Source organism: Trachurus trachurus (assembly GCF_905171665.1).
Source record: "Trachurus trachurus genome assembly, chromosome: 7".
Taxonomy (NCBI): Eukaryota; Metazoa; Chordata; class Actinopteri; order Carangiformes; family Carangidae; genus Trachurus; species Trachurus trachurus.
The window spans coordinates 1,946,320-1,957,398 of NC_139901.1; the positions used below are offsets into that span (position 1 = coordinate 1,946,320).

The following is an 11,079-nucleotide window of genomic DNA, read 5'->3' on the forward strand; positions in this document are numbered from 1 at the left end:
ATGTCGGCTTTCTTGAAGTAAACAAACCCCTACAGTAGGTGTATGATTGAAGCCTGACGTTTTATGTGGGGAAAAATTGCGGTTTTGTGGGATGTAAACAGCCTAAACAAGAAAATCTTCAGATTCATTCTTTCAGACCTAAAATATTAGGAAACTAGAACCACAGGTTGAATTTGCCCAGAATTGTCCTTTAAGGACGTGACTTTACGGAGATTCTAGTCCTGACAGGACAACTGAAGCTATAAACAAAGTGGCCTATAGAACATAAGGGGGTATTTCAGTCTGTGTCTGTGTGCAGGGGCAGGAAATAGAGGAGATGAATCAATCAATCAAAAAAAAAAATACAATCAAGTTGTGATAGGTTAGGTCCTAATAATTGTCTCGGGTTATGACTATTGTTACTGTGACGTTTCAACACCTGATCTGCAGATCACAGACTCATTTCAGTACAGACAACCTGAAGAGACTTGAATATTAGATAATGAGTTCTAACTAGTTTCTAACTAGTCACACAGTAAGCTGCAGGCCAACGTCTCCTGAGCCACAGAGGCACACAGAAACAATAGGACTAAGATGACGCTAATTATCCATCAAAATATGATTGTTATTTTTGTACAAAATGTATAGTTTACATTTCTTTGCACTTGTAGTATCACTCATAAATACGCAAGAGAAGAAACACAGATTTTGTTTGATGATATTTTTTTTCTCAGTGTCAGTATTGATCATACGGTGGATCTGATCTGTGAATAATAGGAGACTAATAAAATAACAACAGATGCCATCACTAACTGAGTGCAGAGCTCGGTTGAGGCCGGTGTTGTTAGCACTGAGCTATAGCAATGAGAAGAGCCGAGTTTAAAATACAGCTGTGGAGTTCACCCTGAAGTGAGCAGCACATTCACCTGAAGGACATTATATCAAAGGGCCGATCACTGCAGTTATCAATCAATATAATGACTTTGTTGGGGTCTATTTTCAGCAGCAGATTTGGTGCTTTAGTGAGTATTTAATGCAGCAGGACGGGGTGTTGATGCTGATGAAGGAAGTGACCCAGTGACACAGTGATGCTCACTGAGTAGTTTTTTGAAACAGTGCAGCTCAGAGAGGAATCAGGAACACCAGACTGTAGCGCTGCTGGTCTGTTCCTCTACACACAGCAGAGCAGACATCTCTGTGATCCAGAGTGTCACAGGGGAAACATAAACAGCTTCCAGATCCAACCCAAAGCTGCAGTTTATGAAGACAAAAGAGAAAAAAAAGGTTTTTTTCCCCATGTGAGAGACGACCTGCAGGAGGAGATCTCAGTTCCAAATATGGCTGACAGTCACTTCACAGGCCTGAAATAATCTCGTCAGCTGCCAGCTCTCAGCCTTTCCATAAACTCGTGCTACATATTTCCTTCTTGGCTGAGCCTGGAAATTCCTGAGTCACAGTCACAGAGTAGTTTGTCCACAGCCGTCCCTCTGTCCGCCGGCTCGGAGCTGCCTCCACCTCCGCTATGACTCACCGCAGCAGCAGCAGTACAGCATGTGATGCAGCAGCTGCAGAGACCTGCAGCTGCCATGGCTGACCCCCCTACAGACTCAGTGTGGCTGTGGCCGGGTCCATCCAACACTGCTGCTGCTGCTGCTGCTGCCGCCCCCTACAGGTAGCACGCAGCCACTGAGAAAGGACTGACACACTGAGGGAAATTAATCCAGCAGAAATCTGTCCTTCATGATGACTGTACAGTGATGTATGCTTGCACACCTATTTGCTCATTTTTGGATTAGCTAGTAGTGAGGGGGAGGAGTCAGGTACTGCCAGGATGAGGACAGTAGAGCAGCTCACTCTGAGCTTCAAAACTGCTTTTCAGAAACCATCATGGAGGCTCTTTGGTCTACAGTCATCGACCGCAAAACCTTTGTTACATTTTTGAGTTTCAGATCAACCAATCACAGACGGTCTCTCAAGTAGCCCCTTAAGTGATTCCCAAAAGTTACAACTATACATTATGAGGTTTTGCTGAGGTGGCAAGTGTTTTAAGCAGCATGTGATGTCACAGACTGTGAGCATTAACACCTGAGGGAGAGTGTGACGCACGCGTGTGAAGACGTGGTGAGCACGGAGAGATCGGGTTAACTACTTGGAATGTGTCTGATCATCAGTCAGTAAGTTTATGGATCTTCAGCCCAACAACAAGCCGTTAACCAATGAGAACACGCCGTGTCACAGGGCTCGGCAGTCAATCAGATTTAACGTACGTTTGACTCTGCCTGAGTAGCCAGCCAATCAGAGAGAGGAATAAATTCACATTTCTGAGCGCCTTCCAATCAAGATGAGGCTGAAGGATTTACAGCGACTAAATGGACACACACACGGACACGGGCGCGCGTGCACACACACACACACAAACACAGCTGCTCATTCTTTTCCGTCCCACTGTAAAATTCCCCTGTATTTATATCAGCCTGTTGCTGTGTGTGTGTGTGTCTTACAGGCAGAGCAGCAGAGCGAAGCCGGCGATGTACTCATTCCTCTGAGCTCTGAACAGCTTCATGTGGATGTGTTCGATGGCTGTAGGGTTGTTGGTCAGGTCCACCTTCTCCGTCACACTGTACTTCCTCACCTCACGAAATGCATCTGCACACACACACAAAAATAACATGAAGATCATCATCATCATTCTGAATCCTAGGACCGATACTGTAACACATTAGGGCTGGACACTGGTGCTAATCTCCAGGTTGGAAATGGCTCACAGTCACAATGTAAGATACCTTCTACACAGCATCTTACAATGTCGTGAGGATCAGAAAGAAGTGATCAAATGAATGAATGAGGGAGTGGTTTCAGATCCTGTGCTGGAATCTCACATCATAACCTCCTGTGTGTGGTGAACAGCCCACATCAGCTTCTTTTTATTCTCTTATGTGTTTATTAAAGATTTATGAATGGGTTACAACCTGTTATTAATCTGTTTGTTCACACTGAGCAAATCAGCTCCTCTCACACATTATATTAAAGGGATATCTTTAACATTTTTGGCAAATTCTCCTATTACCATAATCCCTATAGTCTTAGCAGTAGGTTGAAGGTTCATTATCTTTAATTGTCGGTGCAAGCCATTTTTAGATCGGCGGGGCAGAGGTGTGAGCTCTGCGCGATGCGCAGTATTTTCGCCTGTCCCTCATCAAACTCATCAAATACACAATCCAACAACTCCAAAACGCTCTCATGGACAAGTTGTGACCTGCACATTCACCACGCTATGAGATAATAATGGAACGTTATCAGAGTTGTCTTTTAGGGAAATACGTAGCCGGAACTACATTCCAGACACGGCTGCTCAGCAGTGACTTCAAAAGCGCAAGTTAGTTCTGAGTATTTGCTTCATGTGTCTTAATGTTACATAATTATACGTTATTATCTCATAGCGTTGTGAATGTGCAGGTCACAACTTGTCCATGAGTGTGTTTTGGAGTTGTTGAATTGTGTATTTAGTTTGATGAGGGAAATGTGGTAATACTATGCGACTTTGTTGCATTAGCTCATGTCTCTGCCCTGCCGATCTAAAAACAACATGCACCAACAATTAAAGTTAATGAACCTACTGCTATGATTATAGGGATTATGGCAATAGGAGAATTTGCCGAATGTTTAAGTATCCCTTTAAAAATGTGGATTTATCATTTGTCAGGTTGAGATGTTTAGCCAATCACATCTCATTGGTTATTGGTCATCACGTATTTGCTAGGTAACTAAGCAATCAACCTCTGTGTCAGGTGTGTGTTTGGAAATGGGGGGACTCAATGTAAAATTTGAAAAACATCAATTTTCTTACTTGAGTTACAATAAGAATTTTACTAGTTATGAATGGTAGGAATTTATTAGTAAGAATAAAGTGACTGATCCGTTATACCTCGCTTACAAATGGTTATTTATAATTCATAAAGCATTCACAGATTGGAACTGAGTCTTATTGTGAAGTGTACCAAGCATTATTATTTTTAATTTAAGAGCGTACCCATTCAATTACAAAGTTGGCTATGTGAGGATTAAATTACCGATTTTACACAGAGAAAGAGAAGCAACTTCTTCAGCTTCCTAGATGTAATGTGTCTGACTGAAACACAACTTAGAATCAAGGTGGATCATGTGACTAAAACATGAGGGTCTACTTTACTCTGAACTTTAACACCACCAATACGTCTACTCTCAGGTGGCTGAGAGCAGCAGGTTTCAAACACACAAACACACACACACATACCGATGAGCAGGAAGACGAGGATGGCGATGGCCACCATGAATGAGGTGTTTCCATACAGAGCGATGGTCTGGATGATACGAGACTTGAAGATCTTGTTCCACCTGCAACATCACACAGAACCATCAACTATTGCTATAATAAACCTATTGTAGGGCTCTGGCTCCATCTAGTGGTTACCAACAACACACAAACACACACATAGATCAGACTGTTCAGGTGAACTGTGGTGACTTCAGACTGCCCTGAAAAAATAATATTAGACCAACAGAAAATCCATCACAGATCAAACCTACATTTGTGGACCAAAATAATGAGATCCCAACATTGACACACATTCAGTTTCAGCAGAGAGCAGTTCAAGAGACTCAAGACTCAAGACTACTTTATTAATCCCTTAAAGGGCAAACAAAACATTCAATATTCTTGTGCCAAACTTCTTAAGAATTGGAAAGTAAAATCACTTTTTTGCTTAAAGGTAGAGTCTGGAGTTTTGTTCGTTGCAGTTTGTAAATAAAACATTGAAACTGGGCCTCTCCTCTCAAGCTCAACTGTGTAGCCTCCGGCCCCTGACAGCAGCAGTTGTCAGGACCGTAAAGGAAAGGAAATACAGTCTGAGTGAAGCGCTCCTAAACCTAAATTGTTTGCTCATAGGTTTTGAGACAGCAGAAGTGGATTTTCTGTCTCGCTGGAGAGTGAGTTTAAAGGGATAGTAGCATTTTTTTAAAGTGAGGTTGTCTACAAATAGCCCCTAAGTACTTTAATTGCAGTAGAAGACTCTCTACACTCCTCCTGTTAGCAACGCCAGCCCATAGCCCTGCCCAGAGATTTACAACATACATTGTTGTGAATGGACCCAAAGAAATGGCCTATTTTCGTGGCCTATAATACCATTTTTCCAGCCCCTCAAAGTGCAGGAAAAACGCAGTTTTTATTTGGAGCTAACCAACTGCTGATCGGCGGGCGCTAACCCTGGGCTGGAGAGATACGCGAGTTGGTTAGGTCCAAATAAAAACTGTGTTTTCCTGCACTTTGAGGGGCTGGAAAAAATTTTATTATAGTGAACAATGGAACTGTGTATTTTCTTTTCAGGTAAACCTCTTTTAGGCCACGAAAATAGGCCGTTTCTTTGGGTCCATTCACAACAATGTATGTTGTAAATCTCTGGGCAGGGCTATGGGCTGGCGTTGCTAACGGGAGGAGTGTAGAGAGTCTGCTACTGCAATTAAAGTACTTAGGGGCTATTTGTAGATCATACAACCCCACTTTTAAAAAAATGCTACTATCCCTTTAAACATCGACTGTGCAGTGATGTTTTTTTCATTTCTTCAAATCACTGACTTCAGTGTCAGAGTGGAGTGTCAATGCTGTCAATGTTTTTCAGATAAACAGACATCTCAGTGAAGTCTCTGTTCTGCGGCGAGTTAATCAGAGTTTATCAGTTTGCAGTCAGGAGGTCTGAGGGTTTTAACGTGATCACATCAACACACAGCTGCTCCTGTGTCTGCTCTCAAGTCAATGAGCCTCTTCAGCTCTTCAGCTGGAACTGGCTCCGTTTACCAGAGACTTTTAATGTTCCACTTTCATCTGAGGACACAAGATTCATTGGTATGACGGTACATACAATTCAAAAAGGTTTTCACATAATATATAGGAGACAAAATATGTTTTTGCTTGTGTTTATGTATTTGTATGGGCTTCACTTATTATGTCATTATGCTGATGGATAGATGGGTGTGGTTTACCTTTTCTTTCCCATATTTTCTGTTGACCATTGTCATCATCATTACCATTATCACTTCAAGTATTGTTTGAAGTGATAATGTATTATCAAGTGATATGTATTGTTTTTTGTCCAATAAGCCCCCTTAACCTGCATGTGGACTTCAGCATGTGGCTTTATTTTAATTTTAAAGTAGTCACTGAGTATCTCACAAAAGTGAGTACACCCCTCACAAAAATATATGTAAATATTCTATTGTATCAACACTGAAGATATGACACTTTGATACAATGTAAAGCCATTAATGTCTGAACCGCTGGCAACAAAAGTGAGTACAAGTGAAATGTCCAAATTGTGCCCAAAGTGTCAGTATTTTGTGTGGCTACCATTTTTTTTCGGCACTGCCTCAACTGTCTTGGACATGGAGTTCACTAGAGCTTCACAGGTTGCCACTGGAAACCTCTTCCACTCCTCCATGATGACATCACGGAGCTGGTGGAGGTTAGACACCTTGTGCTCCTCCACCTTCCACTTGAGGATGTCCCACAGATGTTCAATAGGGTTTAGGTCTGGAGACATGTTGGACAGTCCATTGCCTTTACCCTCAGTGTCTTTAGCAAGGCAGTGGTTGTCTTGGAGATGTGTTTGGGGTGGTTATCATGGTGGACTACTGCCCTGGGCCCAGTTTCTGAGGGGAGGGGCTCATGCTCTGCTTCAGTGTGTCACAGTACATGTTGGTGTTCATGGTTCCCTCAATGAACTGTAGCTCCCCAGTGCCGGCAGCAGCCATGCAGCCCCAAACCATAACACCCCCACCACCATGCTTGACCGTAGGCAAGACACACTTGTCCCTGTAGTCCTCACCTGGTTGCTGCCACACACGCTTGACACTATCTGAACCAAATTAGTTTGTCTTGGTCTCATCAAACCACAGGACATGGTTCCAGTAATCCACGTCCCCAGTCTGCTCGTCTTCAGCAGACTTTGTGGCCTTTCTTGTGCATCATCTTTGGAAGAGACTTCCTTCTGGCGAAACAAAGGGTGGTGAGGGTAAAGGTGATGGACTGTCCAACATGTCTCCAGACCTAAACCCTATTGAACATCTGTGGGACGTCCTCAAGTGGAAGGTGGAGGAGCACAAGGTGTCTAACCTCCACCAGCTCCGTGATGTCATCGTAGAGGAGTGGAAGAGGTTTCCAGGGGCAACCTGTGAAGCTCTAGTGAACTCCATGTCCAAGACAGTTGAGGCAGTGCTGGAAAAAAATGGTAGCCACACAAAAAATAGATACTTTGGGCACAATTTGGACATTTTAACTTAAATGTGTACTCACTTTTGTTGCCAGCGGTTCAGACATTAATGGCTGTGTGTTGAGTTACTTTGAGGAGACAGTAAATTTACACTGTTATACAAGCTGTACACCGACTACTTTACATAGTATCAAAGTGTCATTTCTTCAGTGTTGTCCCATGGAAAGATATGATAAAATATTCAAAAAAATGTGAGGGGTGTACTCACTTTTGTGAGATGCTGTATACTGTATATGATGGAGATACTGTTGTCTTGATTGAACAATGACAAATGAGAAAATGGCAATACTCCTTTAGCTGACTATTAGTTCAACATCATAACTGGTTAGATAGATACATTTGCTTCATTGATGATGTTACACGAATGCAGTATCCATTATTCTGATGAATGTGTCATCAGAATAATGGAATGTGAAGTGTCACCTACCATTCATTAAAGGGATATTTCAACATTTTTGCAAATTCGCCCATTGCCATAATCCCTATAGTTTTAGGAGTAGGTTTGTTACCTTTAATTGTCGGTGCAAGCTAGTTTTCGATCTGCGGGGCAGAGATATAAGCAGCTCAGCTAACGCTATGGAGGCATATGGTATATTTTCGCCTTTCCCTCATCAACTCATCAAAAACACAATCCATCAACTCCAAAGGGCTCTCCTAATATGTTATTATCTCATAGTGTGGTGAATGTGCAGGTCACAACTTGTCCACCAGAGTGTTTTGGAGTTGTTGGATTGTGTATTTAGTTTGATGAGGGAAACGTAGAAATACCGTGCACCTCCGTAGCGTTAGCTGAGCAGCTCTGCCCCGCCGATCTAAAAACAGCTTGCAGCAACAATTAAAGTTAAAGCAGAAGTAAGCGATCCGGTGGTTTTGGCTAACTTCCTGTCAGCAGATGGAGTTAGCAGTCCCCGCCCTCGTCCCTACGTCACCACATTCACGTGCATCCCTTGGCTGCACACACAGAGAGGACCGCCCCTTTATGCCGTTCTCTCTCCTCATTGGATAAAGGTTGTAGGATACAAGGAAAGTTTTCTCCTCGGCTTACAGCAGAGCAGAGTGACTGACAGACCAAACACTCTATATAAGTGATTGCTGTCGGAAGATACAACTATTTAAGACTTATATTAACACAAAAATATCGCTGCTTTAATGAACCTACTCCTAATGCTATTAGGGTTTCTGGCAATAGGCTAATTTGCCAAAATGTTGAAATATCCTTTTAAGAGGTGAGATGCAGGACAGGTGAGCACTGACTGACCTCTTGGGTGAGATGAAGGGGATGCAGAGCAGAAGAACAAAGAAGACCTCGACGTAGAGGAAGGTGGCCACGGCCGTCCACTGCAGACTCATCGTGATTCCTGCACCGCAAACACAGAGAACAGGGTCACATGTGAGGAAACAGGCCAGAGGTCCCACAGAGGAACAAGCTGCCGTCCTGCTCAGCTCTGTGTGTGTGTGTGTGTGTGTGTGTGTGTGTGTGTGTGTGTGTGTGTGTGTGTGTGTGTGTGTGTGTGTGTGTGTGTCATTTAACACCACCACTGTGGTCAGGTAATCCCTGCACCAGCAACAAAACATAGGCTACTTGGTTGTGATCAGATATTTGCAGAATTATTATAGCACAGACACCTCAGTCTTCCATCTGCCAGCAGTCACGGTAAAAGAGACTCTAACAGTGGTTTCCCTCCTCAGACAGCCTCATGCTGAATATAAAAGTGAAATTTAATCAAAAAGAAGCCGAGAGGCTGAGTGAGATGTGTTTATGTCTGGAGGTTTCTGAACACCAGTCCTGATCCAGCAGGACACACTGCTAAGAATAAAACCAATTAAAATACCGAGCGGCTGAGTTTCCTCTCAGACTGGACATTTGATCCGGCTGAAACAGATTAGTTTATCTACAAAGCCCACTCAGTTTCTAATGTTGCAGGTACAGACACAGCTACAGTCCAATGCAATGACAATGCAGTAAATACTTCCTGTGTGAAAATGATGTCAGGGCTAGAAATAATGTTATTTTCCACTATCAGCTACTCTGTCAGTTAAATGTGATATTTGAAAAATAATTAATTGAAATACCGGTATACATAATCTGATGAAAAAAGGGAGAAGTTGTTTGACAAGGCAGAGTCTACGGTGGAACAATCTGGTTCTAGTTTCTAGAGAAAACTAAGTGAAATGTCAAAACATTTTCATTAAATATCATGATTCATCATTATTATTACTACTACTACTACTACTACTACTACTACTATTATTATTATTATTATTATTATCACACACAATAGAGAGAAACATTTAATACTAATATTTGAGAAGCTGGAACCAAAGAATTTGAAGAATTTCTTCTTGAGCTTGACAAAATTCAATCAATATAGTTGCTGATTATTTTGGATTTTCTTGTTGGCTCGGCAGTTGCAGCTAAACTCAGCTGGAGTCATTTCCCTGAGCTGCTGAGTCAGTGTGTTTGATCAGAAGCTGACCTCCTGCCTGGTTAGTGACAGTAGCTCTGGCTGAGTGGATGATGTGCCCGTCAGTGTGGATCTGCCCTGTGTGCGTTGCCCCAGGGGGGTGTGGCAACTCAGAGCAGCTGTGTCATGCAGTGGCGCAACAAGGCTGCAACTCCTGCTGACACACGCCACAGAAACACACTACAGTCCATTTGCAGGGCTCCTTATTGAATATGAAGAGTAATAGGATAAGGATAAGACAAGACAGGCCGCTGAGTCTGTGCCTCTGTTTTATGAGAGTAACTATCAGTCACACACATCAGACCGACAACAACTCAGTGCCTGTCACATATTTCCACCAGATGTGGAAACAGATTAGCTGTTTATGATCCAAGATGTTGTATAACCGAACCCCCAGGTAACAGCTGCCACACCCACTGACCTGAAAACATTGTTTTCTGATGATGACAACCGAACTTCATTTAAAACCTGACCCATATTATACCAAGATGGGACTGTTGGGAAGCAGGCCGAGCTGTTCGTGTTAAAGTTGGGTGTATTTTCTGGAGGACAGGCTAACGAACAGCTGCTAATGGGCCAAAGGAAAAGTCTAAAACTTCAGTTTCATTGAGAGCGGAATGTGCCTCATAACGTCGGCCCTGTTTATTAGCTGGAATGTGACAGTAAGTTAATTGAAGCCAATAATGCTCACATCTATATGCTGGAACACGTCACGTGTATTAATTTTGTTCGAAACTACTTGTTTACCATTACGCGTGTATGCTCGAGTCTGTGTAAAACTGTTGTAAGTCTGTTCCGCCGAGTTTTAACTTTCGACACTTCTGAACTAGTTGTTGTTAGCATGGTGACAGCAGTTAGCAGCAGCTTCCTTCAGCAGGCTCTCCCAAAATAAAACACCAGTCACTCGGCAGGTTGACTGCAGGCTGGGACTCACCTCAGAAAATCCACGGACTCGTACTCGGAGAAAATGCAGTGTCCACAACACGCTGGCCTGTCAAGTCAGTTAGCCTGTTAGCTTAGCTTCCTCTTCTCTTCGTCTTACACTTTCGTCTTCCGGCGTTTAATGACACATCATCACGACCTCAACACCTGATTGGATATACCCGCGGTAGAGGGGCGGAGTCGTGACGTACGGCTAATTGCGAGGAAAAGCTAAAAGCAAAGCAAAAGTATAAAGAAGTTAATGTTAGAAATAAAATTAAAAAAAGGTAAACAAATAAAATAACAATTGCAAAATTAAAGAAATTATGAAGATTCGTCCATTCTACGGTTCCCTCAGTCGACCAGCAGAGGGAGACACTGTCTGCAGAAAACTATCTCCGTGCCCTAACTGA

General features: G+C 42.8%; 1 protein-coding gene across 2 annotated transcripts in view; it reads right to left on the reverse strand.

Moving 5' to 3' along the window:
* The window catches only part of bcap31 (B cell receptor associated protein 31), a 381,037-nt gene extending 370,233 nt beyond the window's left edge, over positions 1 to 10,804 (reverse strand). For both annotated transcript variants that reach the window (XM_083976041.1, XM_083976040.1), the window contains exons 1-4: positions 10,680 to 10,804; positions 8,539 to 8,638; positions 4,253 to 4,353; positions 2,481 to 2,625 (exon numbers count right to left, since the gene is read on the reverse strand). In XM_083976041.1, coding sequence (XP_083832167.1) covers positions 2,481 to 2,625; positions 4,253 to 4,353; positions 8,539 to 8,630 — 338 coding nt within the window. In that variant the 5' untranslated portion in view covers positions 8,631 to 8,638; positions 10,680 to 10,804. The remainder of the gene's footprint in view (positions 1 to 2,480; positions 2,626 to 4,252; positions 4,354 to 8,538; positions 8,639 to 10,679) is intronic.
* Positions 10,805 to 11,079: the final 275 nt, after the last annotated feature.